This window comes from Micropterus dolomieu, linkage group LG22, assembly GCF_021292245.1.
Source record: "Micropterus dolomieu isolate WLL.071019.BEF.003 ecotype Adirondacks linkage group LG22, ASM2129224v1, whole genome shotgun sequence".
NCBI lineage: Eukaryota > Metazoa > Chordata > Actinopteri > Centrarchiformes > Centrarchidae > Micropterus > Micropterus dolomieu.
The window spans coordinates 6,575,038-6,596,528 of record NC_060171.1 but is presented as its reverse complement, the minus strand read 5'-3'; the positions used below and the strand labels follow the sequence as shown (position 1 = coordinate 6,596,528).

The 21,491-nt window shown below is 39.8% G+C and overlaps 1 protein-coding gene across 4 annotated transcripts in view; it reads left to right on the top strand.

The window, feature by feature from the left end:
- lrrk2 (leucine-rich repeat kinase 2) overlaps positions 1-21,405 on the top strand; it is a 40,860-nt gene extending 19,455 nt beyond the window's left edge. For 3 of the 4 annotated variants that reach the window (XM_046036917.1, XM_046036918.1, XM_046036916.1), the window contains 34 exons: positions 1,193-1,457; positions 1,665-1,865; positions 2,009-2,124; positions 2,313-2,385; positions 3,316-3,512; positions 3,607-3,857; positions 5,005-5,153; positions 5,808-5,901; positions 6,123-6,309; positions 6,504-6,685; positions 6,876-7,099; positions 7,569-7,696; positions 8,668-8,886; positions 8,975-9,176; positions 9,598-9,686; positions 9,792-9,979; positions 10,101-10,255; positions 10,374-10,520; positions 10,879-11,070; positions 11,272-11,418; positions 11,599-11,711; positions 11,923-12,113; positions 12,494-12,654; positions 14,005-14,175; positions 14,527-14,627; positions 14,861-15,070; positions 15,823-16,016; positions 16,936-17,008; positions 17,199-17,389; positions 18,500-18,652; positions 19,320-19,546; positions 20,216-20,284; positions 20,379-20,515; positions 20,703-21,405. In XM_046036917.1, the coding sequence (XP_045892873.1) occupies positions 1,193-1,457; positions 1,665-1,865; positions 2,009-2,124; positions 2,313-2,385; positions 3,316-3,512; positions 3,607-3,857; positions 5,005-5,153; positions 5,808-5,901; positions 6,123-6,309; positions 6,504-6,685; positions 6,876-7,099; positions 7,569-7,696; positions 8,668-8,886; positions 8,975-9,176; positions 9,598-9,686; positions 9,792-9,979; positions 10,101-10,255; positions 10,374-10,520; positions 10,879-11,070; positions 11,272-11,418; positions 11,599-11,711; positions 11,923-12,113; positions 12,494-12,654; positions 14,005-14,175; positions 14,527-14,627; positions 14,861-15,070; positions 15,823-16,016; positions 16,936-17,008; positions 17,199-17,389; positions 18,500-18,652; positions 19,320-19,546; positions 20,216-20,284; positions 20,379-20,503 (5,385 nt within the window). In that variant the 3' untranslated portion in view covers positions 20,504-20,515; positions 20,703-21,405. The remainder of the gene's footprint in view (positions 1-1,192; positions 1,458-1,664; positions 1,866-2,008; positions 2,125-2,312; positions 2,386-3,315; positions 3,513-3,606; positions 3,858-5,004; positions 5,154-5,807; positions 5,902-6,122; positions 6,310-6,503; positions 6,686-6,875; positions 7,100-7,568; positions 7,697-8,667; positions 8,887-8,974; positions 9,177-9,597; positions 9,687-9,791; positions 9,980-10,100; positions 10,256-10,373; positions 10,521-10,878; positions 11,071-11,271; positions 11,419-11,598; positions 11,712-11,922; positions 12,114-12,493; positions 12,655-14,004; positions 14,176-14,526; positions 14,628-14,860; positions 15,071-15,822; positions 16,017-16,935; positions 17,009-17,198; positions 17,390-18,499; positions 18,653-19,319; positions 19,547-20,215; positions 20,285-20,378; positions 20,516-20,702) is intronic. The other variant, XM_046036919.1, reaches the window with a different exon arrangement.
- Positions 21,406-21,491: the final 86 nt, after the last annotated feature.

Genomic DNA, 21,491 nt, shown 5'->3' with positions numbered 1-21,491 from the left:
TGCCTTCCCAATAATTCAATAAACTCATTTTGTGACCAAGTCTTCAACTTTCTCTTCTCCCTCTCTGTCTACTGTCAGCTCCGAAAGTCAGTGTGTCTTGCTCTTTCTAAGATGTGGTGCGACTCAAAGCTGCACTACAGCATGCTGGAAAAGGCCTGCGAGGACGGAGACACAACATTAGCTGAGTGTCTGATCGAGCTGGGCGCAGACATCAACAGGAAAACCAAAACAGAATCTCTCATCTACCAGGTCAGAGGTCACAAAACCTCACAGGCCAGGATTAGAGAAAACTTCCTGTAGTTAATGTCATGTTTTTATTGCCTTTTACCAACCAAGGGAAGTTGTGTTTTCACTCCTGTTAGTCTTTGTTCTTTTAGCATTGTCTCAGAAAAGTTCAGAACAGAAATAGCTAAAAATCTGATCTTGATGAATGGTCCACCACTTTGGTCCAGACTAAAAATGTCTGACACTACTGGACATATTGCCATGAAATTTGGTACATAAATTTATGTTCCCTCAGGATGAATTGTAATAACTGGCAAGGTAAACAAAATTTTAGTTTGTCCATTACTGTGTTGCTTGCATGCTAAACATAGATGGTAAAACATCCGCATTGTGATGTGAGCATGTTAGCATGCCGAAGTTAGCATTTTGCTCAAAACACCACTGTGCCTAAGTAGGCTATAGCTACACAGAGCATGATTATAGACACCTTTTGTTTGGACAGTTTTTGGACAGACACTTCTATTTGAGAAAAATGCTGAATGGGAAAATCAGTCAATCGGCAGAATTAGGTTGTTTGTCATTTATTTAGTAGAAACACTAAACATTTCCTGGTTTCTGCTCCTCCAATGAAAGGATATGCCGAGTTTCTGTGTTTCATTTTTTTATAATTAATATTAAAAATGTGATTTTGAATAATATGTTTTACATGCTTTTGATAAGACATATTAGGCATATAGTTAGAAAATGTTTGATACCGTGCCAAATACAGTACTTGAGTTTCAGTACCGATAACAATACTTTACTAATAAGACAAATATCCCAATGCTAATGACATGTTTCAAACTGTACCAAAAATTAATTCAGTTTCAATACCCAGCCCTACTCATTTGTTAGAATAATTATTATGAATAATTTGGATAATCATTAGTTCAGTCTCAATCATTGCCTCTGTGCTGTCTTTTTTCAGGTGTGTGAGAGAGGCGGTCCTCTCGAACTGGTGGAGCTCCTGATCAGCCGAGGTGCCCACGAGCAGCACGTCCGCAGGGCTCTGGCTGTGAGTGTGAAGCAGGGCGACGGACCCACAGTCATTCTCCTGCTGGGCCGTCTGGGTCTGGACATAAACAACAGCGCCCTCTGCCTTGGGGGCTTCAGGCTGGGCCGTCTGGACGCTGCCTGGCTCAGCCCCCTACTGGCTGAAAGAGGCAGAACATACAGTTTACGTCACAATAACAGTGAGGAAGAGTGGATGCTTGTCTCTTTTTTATAACGCTGTAAAATTATAATCTTTGGGCTTTCGACAGAACAAGTAACTCAAAGGCAGTTATGATGGGCACATTTAACAATTCTTTGACATCTTCTAGACTAAACAGTTGATATATGTAATTAATTTTCAGTTGCTGCCAAGTCTTAACTTCCATGTAATGTGTTCTGTCTTTAAGGTAAAGGTATGAGTTTGGCGAGGTACATTCGCTCTTTCCAGAAGTCCAAGAGTAGCAGTGGTCCTTCTAGATCTCTGGCCGACCCCTGTCTGACCTCTGGCTACATTTCTGAAGAGAGCGACGACTCCATCTTCAGTTTTGTCTCAGCGGACGACAACCTATTTTTCAATGACGACATGGAGAGTGATGGTAAAGATGTTGGTGAGGGCTAACCTTGCAGTATGTAGGGCACAATCAGGGGTACATTCAGTAGAAAAATAGCTGTTTGTCTTTGAAATTAATATGATTCCCTAACTTCTGATTATAATGTCCTCTTCTCACATTGTGTACATTTACTTTTGTAGGGAGTGATTCACTGTCAGGGGTTCTGTCTCCAAAGCTGCATAATAATTCGACAGAAGAGTTAAGGAGCGGGTCCTTCAAAAAGAAGCAGGGGCGTCACAGACATGCCAGTGCAGAGGTAAAAACATTTCATTAATGTTCTGTTGAAATTAAAATTAAGCATAGTGAAATTTTGCTTTTTAAGTCAGATTTATTTTCCTTTCAATCCCTTTCTTATTAGTTAATAGTTCATCCCTCCCGAATGTACGCCTGTTCCCTCACTGTCAGTTCTTCTTTCTGGTGTCTGGGTTTTTTGTCCTTTTCTAGAGTGGTCAAACTGAGAATGAACACAGTGAGCATGTACACAGGAGATATGGAATGACGGGCTCGAGCCAAAAAGGTATCAGATTCAATTTAGTTAAATTTTATTCTCTTTCTAAAAGTACAAGTAAAAACTTTGCTTTTCTGTTTGACATGACTTAAAAATGTTTATGGTTATGTAACTTTCATTGTCATAGAACAGTTGAAAAAGGGGGCATATATATTTGATCAGCGCCAAGGCAGGGAAACAGAGTTTTAGGGCCCAAATGTAGGACACATGCTAATAGTCAGTAAGAGCTTACTTGTACCGTTTGTCCAAACAAAGGAAGTAGGTAATAGTCCAAACAGAGGTAGCAGATATTGTCCAACAAAGGTAGCCAGTAATTATCCAAAAAAGAAAATACAAACATCCAAACTGTTAGAATTGCCAAATATCCAATGGCCGAGAAACACACAGGTAACAGAGACACTGTAGAGAGACTGAACAGAGCTGAGCACATTAAATAAAGGCAAAAGAGCAGGAAAGGAGCGAACGGGTGAAACACATTAGGGATTAATCAGACTCAACAGGAAACAAAGCTTGACAAAAACAAATGAAACCGATCACTACAAAATAACACAATAAGTTAGGTACACACACATACACAAGGACGGATCTAGGAAAACAAAACAGAGAGCATGGAACAAAAGCCTTACTAGCAAACAAAACCTAAACAAGAACACAGAACAAAAACACAGCGGCCGGGAGTGAATAAAAAACTAACAAACATGGGGCAAAAACAAGAATAAAACAGGAAATGCTGAAAACCAAAACCTTCACATTAAGTCCTGACATGTACTATTAAATAATAATAGCAGTAGGGATTATTTACTTTTATATGGTAATGAAATACTCTTCAAGCTAAAACAGTTGTAGGGTTTGTAGGGCTCTTGACTTATGACTTCTTTCCCTAAGTTTTGACTCCTGGACTTCCATCAGATCGCAGCTAATGATTTGTCACCTCCTCAGTACTTGGATCTGCTGAGAACTCTGCTGTTCTGCCAAAAGAGAAGGAGAGGATCCACCTGCTAGACCTGTCAGGAAACGAGTTGGACTGTCTGTCCTGCCTGATGGATGATGTCTTCGTCCAGCAGCAGCTGGGGCATCTCCTCCGCCTGGACCTGAGCCACAACAGTCTGTTGGAGTTTCCCTCAGCTCTTTGCCAGGTAGTGCATTAGATCTGTGTGTAATCACTAAGATATCACATGATTAGAGGAAATGTACGCAGAAGGGTTTTATTTTATTTTTTATTTGGCACAGAGTTTGAAGAGTCTGACTCGACTGGACCTGCAGGGTAACCAGCTCCTGTCGCTTCCAGTGGAGCTGCTGTCTCTGCACTCACTGACCATGCTGAACGTCTCTCGTAACTGTGTGGGTCCCCTACTGACCTTTGACCCCTCTGTCACTTGCCCATCACTGCGGCAGCTCAATCTGTCTTTCAACAAAATCGCCTCATTCCCACACGAGTTGGGCCGCGCCATGGATCAACTGGAGGAGCTGATTATGGAAGGGTAGGCTGCTGGTTTGAAAACTCAGATGAGCAGGGAAAGTGTTGGTGAAGAGTTATTTTCATACTTCAACATTGCTTTTATATACCACTCACATGGTAGGTATAAAGTTCTGAGAACAAACTCTGGCAGTTAGGAAGTAAATAAATGCACTCACACTTGTTGCTTTCATTGCTCTAATGTCTTGGTTGCTGTGAGAACAACAAAACCACATAATAATATTTCTCTGAACATTTGCATTTTAGAAAGAAGGAAATGTGGCCGGTCATGTCTCCAGTGATAATAGAGTATTTCCTGAAATGGGCCACATTAATGAGCCGTACAATGACTTCTGTTGTGAATAAGGGTTTTGAAATAGTGTATTCTGACATGAACTTCCACATCAGCGCAACAATATTATTAGATTGTTGGCGGTTGTCCAAACACAATAAAATTTTTTATCTATATATTTCTCGGATACCGTTCTAAACAAATTACTGCTGTGGCATTCAAGGAAATGGATTACTTGAAAGCACTGACAGCTCACACCTCTACCAATGCTACACAATCCTCTTTGTTATTTTAATGTAGAAAAAGTTTGATTTAATGTTAATCATGGGATACATGTGCACAGTTTTTCTTTTCAAGTAAGTGCGATAGTTTCTAAACTTCAAAATTCCTAGAATTTCCTAGATCAGCACCAAAATTCTGTTCCGATAAATTTTGTTCAAGACAGTCAACATGATTTTGTGATATTCTGCTCCCTAATAAAGAGACTAATAAACATGATTAAAAACACAATAATTAGCTTCTCCTTCTCCGTCATGCTTGTCATTTCTATTGACAGATTTTGTCCTTTTGTATTCTTCATGTCAAATCTGACTACTCAGCAAAAACAGGATGACAGTATCATGCATCCATATGTTTAATTGGTTAGTGATGGAGCAGTGGATAAGACGCATTCCCTTTGTGTGAAAGACCAGGGTTTGATTCCCCACTCTGACATGTCCACCAATGTGTCCCATAGCAAGACACTTAACCCCTAGTTGCTCCAGAGGTGTGCGACCTCATATAGAGCAATTGTAAGTTGCTTTGGATAAAAGAGTCAGTTAAATGAATAAATTTAATGTAATTGCAGAACAGGGAAGACAACTCTCCTTTCTCTTTTCAGTAACAGTGTAACCGAGCTTTGTGTGCCTCTGTGTCTGCCGGAGGTGAAGCTGCTTGACGTTAGCAAGAACAGCGTGGAGAATATTTCTCCAGACTTCCTGATCGGCTGCCCGAAACTGGAAACTTTCACTGCCTCCATGAACAAGATCCGTGAGTACCATCAACTGATTATGAGATTTAAAATTTGCAATTGAAAAGTATTGTGCCTTCTTCATATGCCTAATGTGTACTCTGGAAAACACATTAAAGCACCATGTGACCCTGAATAAGATTATGTGGAAACGGATGGACAGGTTACAATTTCAAAACATCAAAACATTTGGCAGTATTTAAAGTTTCAGTAGGTGACTTTTCTAAAAAAATAACTTTTTGGCATATTTGCTAAAACTGTCACTATATTCTTGGAAATTTTGCAAACACAATTGCTGACAAACAACCAACAGCAATGAAAGAACTGCCTATCCCTCCTTTTCCAACAACAGCATATAGTACAGAACACGTGTATAAACACGTCCCGGCTCCACACAGAGCTTCAGGCTCATCATATTCAATGCCATGGCGCTTGTATTGACAAAGAGGTGTGATGACAAACAGTGGGGAATAACTTATGTGGGAGGAAAGTGGTGTACTAGCTTCTCATCCCTCTGTCAGATGTTGTTGCAGCTACATCTGAAGCCTGAGGTGCAAAACATAATCTTGAGTTATTCATTGTTGAATTTTAGAAAAATATTTTTTTTTTCTCCAAAATGTAGTTGTTCTACAATCATATTTTGTGACGTGGAAAGTCTTTGCTGTCCTCTCCAGATTCCCTGTCACATCTCCCGTCCAAGATCACAACACTGAAGCTAGCAAACAACAGTTTCACTTGCATTCCTGAGGCTATACTTAATCTCCCAAAGTAAGTCAGATACTAGTTTTCACATTTCCATATTTCTAATGTACAGTATACAATTTTGTGAACTATTAATGCTAATGTACCCTCAAAGCTTGATTTTTATCTGGATGATAAAGATCTCATGAATAATATATATATAATGAATCTCAGAATTAAGTGTTTGTACTATAAGAGGGATGCTCTTATAGTACAAACACTTAATTCTTAAACTTCAATTTGTCCAGCTTACGTTCAGTGGACATGAGAACCAACAGCATTTCTGCTTTGCCTGGCCCGGGATTCTGGGAGTCCAGCAACCTCAGAGAGCTGATGTTCAGTCAGAACTGTATTAAAGCTCTGGATCTGAGTGGGCCGATCTACAAATGGGCCAGACTGGAGAAACTCCACCTTAGTGAAAACAGGCTCACTGAGGTAAAAAATACTTTACCTTCCAAAAAAGTTTACATGATTTTTCTTAGCTATCATGAGCCCTATTTCATTTTTGTAACACCATTAATAATCAGTATCAAATTAATGAATGTTATGAATGAAATGCTGTGCAATATATCCTGGTGTCAATGAGCCTGCAAAAATATACCTTTGATGGTTGTATCATCTCTATTCAGATCCCTCCACAGATCGGCCTGTTGGAAGGCCTGACCTCCCTGGATGTGAGTCGTAACGCTAACCTGCGGTCCTTCCCTGATGAGATGGGGAAACTGAGCCGACTGTGGGACCTGCCGCTGGATGGTCTTCGCCTCCAGCTGGACTTCAAACTCATTGGCAACAAGACCAAAGACATTGTCAGGTCAGGGGCTTTACAAAGCTGAGGTGTTTTTTGTAGAGATATTAATATTAAATGCTCTTTGAACAGTACCCCATAATATGTGCTATTTTCACTACAGTTTACGATCACTCAGTCTTGAATTTGTAGAAGAAAACAATAAAATAAGTCTTACAATGAACAAACTATACCTTTCCTCCACCCTCTCTCCAAGGTTCCTGCAGCAGCGGCTTAAGAAGGCGGTGCCGTACTACCGGATGAAGCTCATTGTGGTGGGTAATGCAGGCAGCGGGAAAACCACCCTGATCCAGCAGCTGATGAAGCTAAAGCGTTCCCAGTTGAACTCCAAGCGGACCGCTGTTGGCATTGACGTCCGGGACTGGATCATCAGGGAACGGGACAAGAGGAAAATGGTGCTTAACGTCTGGGACTTCTCAGGTTGGCCCACATATGACGTTAAAATGGATTCATTAAATAAATACAAATTAATGTACACATGTTTTTGACATTGCTTTAGGGACAAATTGCCAGGTAACACAGCAAGCAAATTTTCATGTCTTAATGTTGGCCTGAGTTCTTGACCAACCAGATGGTAATGGGGAATTTAAGTGTGCTAAAAAGCGCTAAAGTGATTGAATTCTGTTGTTCTGCTTCTAAATGCAAGCTATCAATAGTCCCAGTACAAGTTAGATCAAAAGTCACCAACAATAGGTACTTATTCTTAAGAGGAATAAAGCAAGATTATTATGATAGTGTAGGTACATAATTCCTTAATTAGTTATTACTTACTAGTCTTAAGTCATGCATGTAATATACTGATTGAAATATATCACACATTTGAGGGTGGTATGTGGGTGTCCTTCAGCTGGTGTGATGTCGTTTCACTCCCTGCTTCTTTACCCCACAGGTGGAGAGGAGTTCAGCAGCTCTCACTCTCAATTCCTAACTTCCAGAGCTATCTACCTGGTGGTATACAACCTTAGCAAAGGAGCCAGTCAGGTGGATGCCCTCAAACCCTGGCTCTTTAACATCAAAGTGAGTCATACACCAAAGATTCACAAGACAACTTGTTCATTGAAGCTGGGATAGGCAATTTATCACAAAAATAAATTGACCCTACCTATATTTGGGACAGGCGTCCATATGGGACAGGCCTTTAATTGCTCTTGCACAAAACTGAAATAGGCTACTATGAAACAGTTTATTTATTTCAAACAGTATGAATATTACATGTATAAATATAGCAAATACACATCATTCATTTGATCTACCTCCGACAGACGGCTTATGCAATTTTATTTTGTAGGCAGCAACGTAATGAAAACAAACATACCCAACAACAGGGTGCAGGAAGAGAAAAGTGGGGCAGAAGTTAGCAGAGCAATAGATTTCACATGACAGTATTCACAACTTGGATTCATTTTTATGAAAAGCTGTTTTGATTCTTTTGATCGGTGGACCCTTACGGTCTAAAGGAATATAAATAATCAAGGAACGGACACATTGGGACTTAACGAGCGCTTCAAAGGTAACGTGAGTCGGCACTTTTTTTCCCTTTTCCTTTTTTTCCCGTCTAACCATGCCGGTATACCGGTAAACCAAAAAAAAATTGACTTTGGGGCTTGTTGTTTCCATTAAATGAACTGAACGATTGAAATGTGGAGAATCTAGCTGATCTAAGGACGTGTAGCATGCCCATACTGACATATTGATCATACCTTTAAAAATGAATATTTGTATTAACAATCTAAGCAGCCTAGAAGCAGCTAAAGTGGGTGACCTGGCGGGGTTCAAGAGATCCAAAGAACTTCTATAAAAACCAGACCAGGCATTTAATCGAGACGTGCGTTTATTTGTCTGAAGTCTTCTGATATAAAATAACTTGCCTACCCTAGCTTTAAGAGAAAGAGGTTTTGTAATTCACAGCTGACTTGTGTATTGTGTAAATTGTGTTTTAGATTTTTTTTCCATCTTTTGAAAAATCCATGCTCTTGTCTTTGCTTCAGGCCGTGGCTCCTCTTTCCCCAGTAATCCTGGTGGGAACCCACACAGATGTGAGCGAGGACCTGCAACTTCAGGCCTGCCTGACCAAGATTAGAGAGGAGTTGCTGAACCACCAAGGCTTCCCTGCCATCAGAGACTACCACATGGTCTCCGTCTGCGAGGACTCGGACACCATGACCAAACTTCGCAAGGCCATCAGCAGAGAAGTCACCAGCTTCAAGGTAAAAGGACACAAACAGCAGATTTCTTTTGCTCAGACTCCTCTCCTCTGCCGTCACGTTCTCATCCCCTTCCCCTTCCCATTCACAGATCCAGGACCAGCCTGTGATGGGCCAGCTGGTTCCAGACAGCTACGTGGAGCTGGAGCGCCGGGTTCTGCAGGAGAGAACAAGGGTTCCCCCAGAGTTCCCTGTTCTCAGGCACCAGGAGCTGCTGCAGCTCATCCAGGAGAGTCAGCTGCAGCTGGAGGATTCTGAGCTGCTCCATGCTGTCCACTTCCTCAGCGAAGCCGGTCAGTCTGGGTCAGGGCTGCTTTAAAGAAAACCTGCTACATTCAACATCAAATAGGCCTTAAACTTAAAAAAAAAAAAAGAAATAGATGATCTTGATTTTATCTTAATTTGTAATATCATAATTAATCAATATCACTCAGCTCTCCATCTTAACATCACAACATACTATAATATACTGTTTAGTCTTGCTGACAAAACCCTGCAGTATAACCTGGATACCTTTGACTCACAGCCGTACCTCCTTAATTTAATTATGCAGTGGTACATGCAGCAGGCAGAGAACAGGATGCCTCTGAGATGTGTGATTGTATAAATTTAACAACACACTGAAATTTCATGATTACTTTAATGTTTTAAATATTGTCTCAAGGATCAAAAATATATCTGGCCATGCCTTTTTTTCTTCCTCTGACCCTGAAGGGGTTTTACTGCACTTTGATGATCCTGCACTTCAGCTCCAAGAGCTCTACTTCATCGACCCACAGTGGTTGTGCAACATCATCTCTCAGGTAGCCTCATCTAAACACACAGTGACAATCACACATATGTTCACACTCCTACATGATTGTTCAAGATCTGTGCACAGATGCAGGTGTTGTCTGTTCTCTGTTTAGAAAATGACATTTAAGAGCTGTGGCTTCTGGGAGCATCCTAAAGGAGTTGTTCAGCGCTCAGTGGTGGAGAAGTTTCTGTTCGAGACCAAATGTTTCCCCAAAAGCCACCTGACACAGTTCTTCAAACTGCTCGAGAAGTTTCAGATTGCTGTACCGTTCGGCGACGACCAGCTTCTGGTACCCAGCAGGTTTGTTTAAATTTGCAGCTACAGATGTCTGTGTTTTTGCTTTGTGCCACTGTAGAGAGACCAAATAAGTTAATTAACATATCAAAATATTTCACTGTCTCTAACCACTCTTTCTTTACAGCTTGTCCGAACACAGACCGGTGATTGAGCTCCCTCACTGTGAGAACTCAGAGTTGATTGTGCGTCTGTATGAGATGCCATACTTCCCCATGGATTACTGGTCTCGTCAGATCAGTCGCTTACTGGAGTTTTCTTCTTACTTACTGTGTGGACGAGGTAAACTGAACGTATAGCAGACACAGTCACTGTTTCATCAAGGGTGCTGCCACTACAAATTCAAAGACAGTACCCAGTGATTTACTAAATGAATTATCTTGCTGTGTGTGTTATCAAGAAAAAGTGTTGCGACCCAACCGAATCTACTGGAGGAGAGGCGTGTACTTGAGCTGGTCCCCAGAGGCCTACTGTCTAGTGGAGGCTGCCTCAGTGGAGGAGAACCCCTCCAGCTTTGTGAAGATAACTGTGCCCTCTTCACGCAAAGGTGCCATTGTTTAAAAACTCTAAATATCTAGAAACTATCCTGTTTAATTGACCACAGTGAACGACACACGATGAAGCTCCTTCAGTTTTAATCATATTATAGACAACTGAGTGTTTTACATATTCTTAGTGAGCACAGATTAAAGTTAACAGAGAATATGTAAACCCAAATAAATAAATGACTATAAATAGCAATATGCCATGCCAGTGTATTGACAGTATTGCAAAAGATTGTATCACAATGCTTGTACCAGTGCACTCTCACAGAAGAAGTTACTATTCTGTTGCTAGTAGTGATCATGTCAGTGATGATGACCATCACTGGTGCATTGTTAAACGTTTTGTCTCTCTCCCGCCAGGTCGGGTGCTGCTGGGTCAGGTGGTGGATCACATCGACTCCCTGCTGGAGGAATGGTTTCCTGGCCTGCTGAACACTGACATGCACGGCAGTGGTGAGGCTCTGGTGAAGAAGTGGGCTCTCTACAGCTTTGAGGACGGGCAGGAGTGGAGCAAGAGTCTGCTTGAGGACCTGTTTACCTGCTTTGACAACGGTACATAAATCACACCAAAAAACAACCCGTTTTGGCATTATGAATTCAAGAATGTTCTTTCTTTTAATACATAAAAACTGGGCAAAGCACATTGTGTTTGGTTTCTAAAAGTATTAAGAAGCACCTTACTTTAATCATTCCACATGCATGGTTCTGATTATCTAACATCTATTATGTTGATGATTACATTACTGATCATAGATTTTCTGCTGGTGAAACCGGAGGACTCCCGCTGCACACTTCCAATCTCTCAGATTGCTCCTGACTTGGTACTGAGTGACCAGCCTGCAGGAACAATACTGGACAGTGAAGAACTGGCTGTAGATATGTCTAAAGAGAACCGACTGGGTGCGCCAATGTCATTCCCACACAGTATAATTTCTGTGTTTATGTTTTTTAAATAACTGTTTTGATATAAAGTTACAAGACCATAATCTCCATTGTTTCCTCTCTGATGTTTCTGTTATTGCTCTATGCTTGTGGCTAGTTAAATGAAACCTATAAATATATTACATATTTTGTTTACAGGGGACGGTGGCTTTGGGACTGTCTATCGAGGTGTCTACAAAAATGAAGAAGTAGCTGTGAAAATATTCAACAAGCATGCATCTGAGCTTTACATCTACAGACTCCTCAGACAGGTACAACTGAAACAGTGCATTGCTCAAGTGCCTTGCTCAAGACCTCAGCAGTCACTGAAATATTTTTTTTACTTGCATATTGTTTGTATTGTATTATTATAATATTATAGAAATCAAAGTGGTGATTTTTCTGGACACCAGATGTTTCCAACCTGTAGTTTACTGCTAAAATCACTTACTTCACTTCTTTTCATTGTTTGTTTTTCTCCAGGAGTTGGTGGTGTTGGGTCGCCTCTGTCACCCCAGCCTGGTAGGTCTGCTGGCAGCCGGCACAGCTCCGCATGTCCTGGTGATGGAGCTGGCTCTGCGAGGCTCACTGGACTCCCTATTTGAACATGAGAACGGCGGCCTCAACCGAAAGCTCCAGCACAGAATCGCCCTGCAGGTGGCCGATGGACTCAGGTAGAAAGTTAGGGATTGATTCACATTCCTTGTCTTGTTTAGCCTGTCCAGTATAATTTTCCTTTAGAATAAATTGAACTATTGGAAAGTTAGTTGATTATTTCCTCAAAGAGTTTGGGCATTGCACAAAAGTTTTGGAAAGTCTTGTGTAACCCAAATTATAATATGATACAAAACAGTGTAATTTTGATGTAAGCTAAGTTCAGAGCTACTGTCTTCACAATCCTGACAAACATTAACCAAAATTAACATTAGGACTCTTATTAGGATATTGACTAATTTAAAACAAAAACAGATCTTCAATCAATTCAAATCAGATTCAAATTTGAAAACTACAGTGTGAAAATTTTGATATATTTTTTTTAAATCTGTGTGATCAGGTACCTTCACTCAGCCATGATCATCTATCGGGATCTTAAGCCCCACAACGTCCTTCTGTTCAACCTGAAGACTGACTCTGAGATCATCGCCAAGATTACAGACTATGGCATCGCCCAGTACTGCTGCAGCATGGGAGTGAGGAGCTCAGAGGGCACTCCAGGTTAGACGCCTCCTCAAACATTAAACATCCTTATTAGCAAGCAAGCAAAACTTTATTTATGTAGCACATTTCATTCCAGGTGGAATCACTGCACTGAGCAGGAGCTTCCACGGATGTTGCAGACATAGAAACGTGGATGTGGATAGTATAAAGATAAAATAGAAATAATTATAAAAAATTAATAAAAAATAATAAAACAGACACATGGATAAGACATAAGATAAACCATTAGGAAAGTTGGATTAAAAATTATTAAATAATACAAAACAATTAAATCCAGCAACTGACCACTAAAAAAATAATAAGACATTAATTAAAACCATTAAAAAAAATTAAGAATCAAATGATAATTAAGACCAACAGTTCACCAATACAAATAATAAGAGATGTGAGTTAATACCAATGAATAAGTAAGAATAAAATAAAATATTAGTTAAGAAAACCAGACTTAAACAATGATAGCATTGGGGCACACCTAACATGATGGGTAGGAAGTTCCTGCGGCTTGGAGCGTAAAAGCTTAAGGCAGTTTCACCATTTTTGTGGAGACCTGGCCAAACCAAGCCTGTTCCATACCTGAATAGATATTGAAGTGCCAGACCATGTAGGGCCTTAAAAACAATTATTTAAATTTTAAAATCAATTCTAAAATATACCTGGAGCCATTGTAATGATCTCAGTACATGTGTTAAATGGTTGTATTTCCTTTTTCCAAAACTCTAGCAGCTGCATACTGGAGTAACTGCAGTCGACCGACATGTTTATTTAGCTGTTCCTTTGAGCTGCACCTTACAGTAGTCTAGCTGAAATAAAAAAACATGCGCAATGTTTTCACCGTCCTCCTGGAATAAAAAGCTTCTCACCGTTGCAGTATTTCTTAAATGATAAAATACGCTTTTAACTGTGCTGTTTATGTTGCTCTGGAAAGTGAGGTCAGTGTCCAGGATGACAATGTCTGTGATGGTAATGTTTTTGACTTGTGTGATACTTTTACTACTGATACTACAATTTTGACAATTTAAAAGAGATTTCTGGTCTGTTAGTCTTTCCCCTGATAACCAGGATTTCTGTCATGTCACTGTTTAACTAGGCATGTGGTTATCAGTATCCTTGATACATTCTGATAGCGTGTCAATATGGCTCAGTTCATTACATTAGATTATTACATTTAAGGTCATCCTGCTCATTAAACTTCTGAGCTGAATATGTGAAGAGCTGTCATTCTGTTGATTTGCTTATTCTTACATAGTTTTCAATTAAATTTAAATTCCCCCCGACTAAACAGGACTACTGTTTAAGTTCTAGTGTATGTTTACAATATGTATAACTTGATTGCTGTATATCTGGCAGGTTTCCGAGCACCAGAGGTGGCCCGAGGTAATGTGATCTATAACCAGCAGGCTGATGTGTTCTCATTCGGCCTGCTACTCTACGACCTCCTGACCTGTGGTGAGCGCATCTCTGACGGCATGAAGTTCCCCAGTGAGTTTGATGAGGTTGCAGTGCAGGGAAAACTGCCAGGTAATAATTAAAGAGTTCTTTCTGAAAGCGTAAACATTAGTTGAAGAAAGTCTCTGTAACCTGAAATCAACTCTTGTTACTGTACATTATTGCTACATGTTTTGATGTAAGCTGCTGTTTGCCAGATACTTAAATTTCATTTCTAAAGTATACAATACATAAATTCTTTCCTGAGAAGAAGGCGTTTGGTGATTTCAGTTAAATTGAATTTATTGTTCTTGTTTTATGTAAGAAAATTTGTCATGTTCAAAGTTATGAATGCCATAGATATGATCTCTTGTTTAACATTTATGTACAGATTGAAGTTAAATCAGAGAACAATTACTGACATGTTCACTGTCTTGTACACAGATCCAGTAAAACACTACGGTTGCTCACCTTGGCCGGGCTTCCAGGCACTCATGAAGGACTGTTTGAGAGAAAGCCCTCAGGGTCGGCCTACTTCTGCACAGGTTAGGACCTGAAGACTGTGTGACTGTGTTTAGAGAGTGCTGGTGTTTTAATTTGTTAGAGAAAGTTAGAGAAGGCAGAGCAGTGTAAAGACAAGCTACAGTGGAACACCCCCAGTGGGACTATAAAAAAAATGCAGCAAGACAAATAGTGGCTTTAATTAGAGCATGCTTCATGATTTCAGAGCACATGTAACACACAGTCAACAAGTATTTGTCTTCTGTAATGTGTGCAGGTGTTTGACAGGCTGAATTCAGGGGAGATGTTGTGCCTGATGAGGGAGCTGGTGGTTTCAGGGGCGTTCAATGCTGAGTGCTTCACATTGAGCTGTGGCAGTGACGGGCCCTCCAACAGCCACAGAGCCTGGCTGGGTGGAGGCAGCAGCACCCAGAAACATGGCTTCATCACAGCCGTGGACCTGGACACCAACACAGCTACTACACAGGTACCAACATCACTGAATGTCAGGACTGAATATTATCTTGATTTACCTTTTTGTTTGGTTTTAAATTCAACGCACGTAAGGACCAAGATGTAAATCCTTGCACGTCACTGTGAGCCACTAACCATTTATTCTGTGAACATAGCAGCCATATGAATGTGCAAGCAATATAAGAGATGTGACCATGTATAAGGTGCCATCTATGGGCGTTAAGTACAAACAGCTCTTTAAATTTATAATCGTGTCATCATGTCACATGTGCATTGTTTCCCTTTGCTTATATATTTGGCATTAAAGTTCGTGACTAGTCAAACCTGTTTCATCACAGACGTATTGTAACTATAATACATTTTCATATTGAAAATATATATTTTAATAGAAATGTGTAATACGCTCAAATGTTGTTTAGCTGTGAATAAGTATGGTACTAACCTTTCTAGATTTACTCATCTCACTGATGTATCAGTGAAGCACTAATAGAGACCTATGATTGGTAGATGCTATTTGAATCCTAGTAGGATCTCTCGTGCTAAAAGTTTGTGAAGTCATGGTGTTTGCAGGAAACCACCTACCACAGAGATACTGAAGACAGACATGAATTCAGACACACAATATTTTTTTGTTTTTCTTTGCAGTCCACCAAGTCTTCACATTTATTATTAATTGTTCAACTCTTTGAGTGTGTTTTTATTGCAACTTGTTTGCTTTTCCAGCTCATACTTTATGTTTACGAATTGGTTCTGATTCTTCTACAGGAGATTGACACCAGCCCCGTTTTGTGTCTTGTGACTGTCCAAATCCCAAATGAGACCTGTGATTGGCTGGTGGCTGGCACCCAATCTGGCTCCTTAGTGGTCATCAGTACTCAGGACACGTCTACTTGGCACCACCTGGCGAATGTCACGGATGCTGTCACCTCACTGTACTTTCATGCACACACTCGTCGCACGTAAGTGTCTGTAAAAACACAAAAAATGTACTCTATATTGTGTAAATTGTATATTGCTTTGGAGGGATTAAGCAAATAATTTAGTAACAACCAACTGTTGTCTTTGAAGAATGTATTAATAAAAAGAGAATGACAGAGAAGAACCACAACAGAAAATCAGCTGGTCCAGAGACCTGCTGCTTAGGGCAGCTTTGGGCGTCTGGCCCAGAGCAAAGGGATGCATAATCATTTACACAGTCTAGGTTTCTATGTTTTGGGGAACAGAGATTGTCTCCCAGCCTTGAATGAACACTCGAGGAGAGGAAAGGAACAATGAGAAAGGAAAACACTAAACAATCTCACAGCTCAATATAAAGAGTGTAATAATAGTAAAATGTTAATAATTAGTATAAGGAAAAGAAAAAGGTTAAGGATAAAAACAATATATACATAAAAGACAAAATAATAATAGTAATAGTAAAAGAACATGCAAAAGATATCAAATGTAAGAGGAAACAACGCTATACTCGTGGATCTCAAGCTCTTTCAGCTAAAGTGCCTTATGAAATTGAAATTATTGGTAATCTGCCTGTAAGATTTCTATATTTTTTGTGCAGCAAAAACAAGACTAGAACAAATCAGGCATCACACAAACATTAGATTTCAGATTCTACATACGATGAATGTACTGCATACAGCAAATTTTTAATCCAGCAAATAGTTTTAGATATTCCTGCCTGAAACGGTGAATGATTATTAATATTGTTAGGCAATGGTTAGAAGTTCAGGCAATTACATTAGAGTGTCACCACTGTAGTCACCAAGTCTTCTGGATCCTCAAATGACTTATTACGGTATGTGCACATGTAAAACAGATCATTATGCTGAATCTTCAACTTTTTTTAAATAGCACCTTTTATTGTTTTCCATTACTTTTCAGCCAAAGAAAGAGTTACTTGCTGGTTGGGACAGCTGATGGAATTCTCACTATTTATGAGGACTCTGTACTCGAGGTAAATATTAGATATTAAATCATTTAAATTATTATTTTTTTTTAAAAATAGTTTTATTAATTTTTGTTTAATCGCTGTTTAATGTTCTTTCATTTTGCTCAGTTGTTACTCTCATATCATTCTCCCATGTACAACACTGTATCCAGCAGCAATTTGGACCTTCATTTTCCTCTTGTTCTCCTCTTTCCAGCAGGAGAACGGTCAGCCAGTTAAAACTCTCACTGTGGGAAACGTCAACACGCCTGTCATGTGTCTCAGCCAGTCCATGCATTTGATGGACAGCAGGTCTGTGTGGGCTGGCTGTGGGACCAAGATCCTCTCCTTCACGGCTGACTACGACGTCTGCAAAACCATTGACACGAGACCAAAAATCATCTTCCAGTGAGTCCATGTCATGTAGGGAAATGAGAGGGAGCTTGTAGTTGAATGTGCAGGTAAACAGGTTTGGAAAGGCAAGGTTAGTGGTCCAAATCAGCTCAAATTGTGTGTTGAGCTGGGTGGTAGGGTTGTAGTCAAGACAGCCCAAACCAAGACCAAGTCAAGACCAAGACTGAGGGAGGGCGAGACCGAGTCAAGATAAAAGACCATTTCCCCACATGACACACAATAAAATTTGTGGAACGAGATCATAGAATCGAAATGATCTGAAAGATCCACATTCCCAAACACCCACTGAAATCAACATAGGCATCTTTATTCAGCACTTCTTTTCCATGCTTACCATAGCAGGGAGGGGTGACAGTCATTAATGTAAATGCTCCATATTTGTATAGTGCCTTTACACTACATTCACTGTGCTCAAACAACTAACATTCACACACATTCATACACTGGCATTCACACACATTTATACACTGGCTGAACCAGGGGCTATTCGGGGTTCGGTATCTTGCCCAAGCCTGATTGAACAGCCAACCTTACGATTAACGGGCAACCCGCTCTACCACAGCCACCCCTTTTTTTCATTGGGTTATTGGTTATTGGATGCATTTGAAGCAATACATTTTACATCCAATCAAAGTTAGGATGTTAACAAATAAATCAGACAATGCAAAAGCAATTTATTGATATTCCCAAAGTTATGGTCTTGACTGGTCTTGAAATTAAATCCTGAGTCCTTAATGTCCGAGACTGAGACAAGACCGAGTACAAATTCGGTCGAGTTAGAGACGAGACCATCAAAAAGTGGTCTTAAGACTGGTCTTGGGTACTACAACACTAGTGGGTGGGACTGAAGAATGAGCATTTGTACTTTGATACTTACCAAAACTGTTTCCTGTATTAAAAGGTTATAAATGGTCTTTGTATGAAATTAAATTTTGCTGTTTGGAGAAGAGATTAAAAAAACATAATAAATGTAGGTTTTCCTAACAAGATGAGAATAATGTATAGAATTAGGATTAAAGTGAATCATGAGTTTAAAGTTAAGAGCAGTCAATATGTCATTGGTGTAACAGTACAGTTGTGTGTGTATGTGTGTGTGCCCTTCAGGCAGCAGCGGTGGTTGGGGGCTGAAGCGTGTGTGTCTCGAATGGTTGTAGAGAAATACGTTTACCTAAGCAAAGCTGGGACAACAACTGTTGAGGTTTGGGATAAGAGAAGTGAGAGGATGGTGGACTGCATCGACTGTGCTCAGATCATCAGGTACACACACACACACACACACACACACACACACACACACACACATACACATACACATACACATACACATACACACACATACATACATACATACATATTTGTTAAATGTATTTCAGGGCTCAGTGGCTTTGACCTGTGCACTGCTGGTGATTACCTGCTTGTAAATTAAAGTTTGTTCCACAGTTGAACTTTCAGTCACATTGACCAATATCTTTCATGTTGCTGTGTATTGTTTAACTGTGTTTAGTTGTTTTTGGAGTAAGTGTTTCCCGACCTGAATAAACAAAAGATTCAAGTAGTTAACATAATCAAAAATATCCAGTGTGGCTGAATAGAGAGAATGAGCTCCATGTACAGATCTGTTGATTTTTGTTCTCAAATTTGAAGATGTGACAAACTGTTTGACTATTAAGTGATCTTTGGAGTGCAGAAACAACACAAACACAGTGTTAACTTCAAAAGAAAAATGTATCTAAAATCAAACATATTTCGGTGCCTCAGATAGACAGTAACAGTATGTCCCTATAGTATAGGATATAGTAGACCCTATTTAGTCCATAGTGTGCTGTAACAGTCTTACAGCCTTCCAGAATCTGACATTTAGGAGATTCAGGTGTTTTCCACGTGACTGCAGCTGTATGTTAATGACTCAGTCCTCTCCCTGCAGACATGACTCTGGTTGCAGAGGCAGGCAGGGCAGCGAGGTGGAGCTGCCCACTGAGGCAGCGCCCTCCTGGGCCAGAGTGAAGGCCCTGCTGGTGCAGAGTGCTGCAACTCTCTGGATCGGCACTAGAGGGGGCCATCTGCTACTGCTGGAGCTCTCCAAACACCAGACGCTGCAGATCATCGGCCCCTGCTGCGTTTCTGTCCGCTGCATCGCCTCTGCACTCATAGGTGAGTGCTTAACTTTAACTTATTTATTTAATTATTTTTGCATGTATTTATGTTTGTCATGCCAACATGGTGCCACATATACAAGTCACTGCGATATTTTGTCTTATCTGTCTGTGTGTAGACGTGTTGTTGTTGAGAGACATACGTATTGTGACAGAAACTTACCCCATATATACTAAATGATCTCATTGGAGATATATATATATATATATATGAGGGATTTTGCTACCTAATATAATCTTTACTCATATAATTGCCTAATTAGCGTGTGTATGTAATGTATATATGTTGTTTCATATGCGCTGCTGATAATCACAGGACATTAGGCAGCTCAGGTGCCTCTTAACTGGAGAAATTATGTTTCCTGCTCAGTTATTCAGTCATTTTGTTTGCATTTTGCAAACTTCAAGATCAAAAGATCAAGATGTCTTTTTTACTTTTTACTGAGTTCATAAAGAAGCAGCAGACCTGTTTCTTTTCTTTAAATACATACACAATGCACCAGTGCTAACACTTAGGGATTAGGAATATTAATTTAAATAAAAAGGATGGAAGCTGAATCAGTAAAAACAACATAATACAATAGCAACATGCTGCATCTAAACAAGCTTTTGTGTCAAGCCTCTGTGTCTCGTCGACAGTAATTACAGAATTTCTTTTCATGAATAGAAACACTAAACTGGAAGAATGTGGTGCTGGTTTTAGGCAGAAGAGTCCCACAAGACAAGACTGAGTTTGGTGAGTGTCATGGTTTGTCGCACACAAAAACAGTTGTCTCGCTGTGTGAGTTTCTCTACATTGGTGTAAAGTGCGAGTTTGTCTTTCCTCTTAGGCAGTGAGTCGGTGCTGATGGTGTGGAACAGCATGCTGCCCATGGAAGTCAAAGACCTGAACAGACACTGCGAGAAAAGAGAGCAGATCGCAGCCAAAATGAGAGAGCAGCTCCATCATGACTGAACCAACATGTTTGTATGTATTTTATACCCGCTGTTTCTTCTTCTTTACACACAAATGAAGAGTTGGTAGTTGATAATGATTTCAACCATATTGCCCAGCCCTAACCAGTAGTAGTAGTAGTATTAGTGGTGGTGCTGGGGTGGTGATAATAGTAGCATTGTTTTATTGAATTTTTTATACATTTTTTTTTTTTTTACAGAATGTTTTTCAAAAAGGGATCAACTCTCCAACGGATCAATGTGTCAGCAGTACACATTTAAGGGGATGTTTTACCTGGTTTTCTGACAGCAATACGTACTTTCCAGTGTACCGACCCTGGAAGACCAAGAACTTCAGAGGGGATCACATTGCAGAGAATCAATCAAAAGAATTTGATTGAAGAAATTTTGTTTTTTCTTCTTTGGAAGATGCACTTATGAAATGTGCCACGTTTTGCCAGATGAAGATAATCTGTCATTTGTGAAGAGAGACATTTTTCTAAAAGGGACACAGATGGTCTCATTTGTGTTGTTATCAGGGCTGAGAGCAGTGCAGATGTTCAGGAAGATCTCCTGCTCCTCATGAATAGTGATGTTTATTTACCTGTAGTAAGTTTAAAAAAACAAAATGGAAAGAAAGCCAAAGGAAAAAAGCCTCTAAAAGTGTATATTTGATTATTTATTCTCGTGTGTGTATGTGTACCTCTGAGCTTGTTCACTCCAAAAACAGGACACAAGTCTTCTCAAATGCTGCCCGCTTTGTACATACTTTTTGTCATGTTACCTAAAATAACTCTCTCTGATGGTGTCAAACAGAAGTCAGTTAATGCTATTTTATGTACTGTAATGGCTTTTTTTAAATGTTGTTGTCAGAGTATTATTTACAAAAATGGTTATTTTAGTAAAGTAAGTCTGTACACAGAAGTTGATTACTGATTTCTTTATATTAAGTATTTTGTATTTGTTTTGATATTATGGCATTTACATTAAGATATTTCTCTTAAGGTATA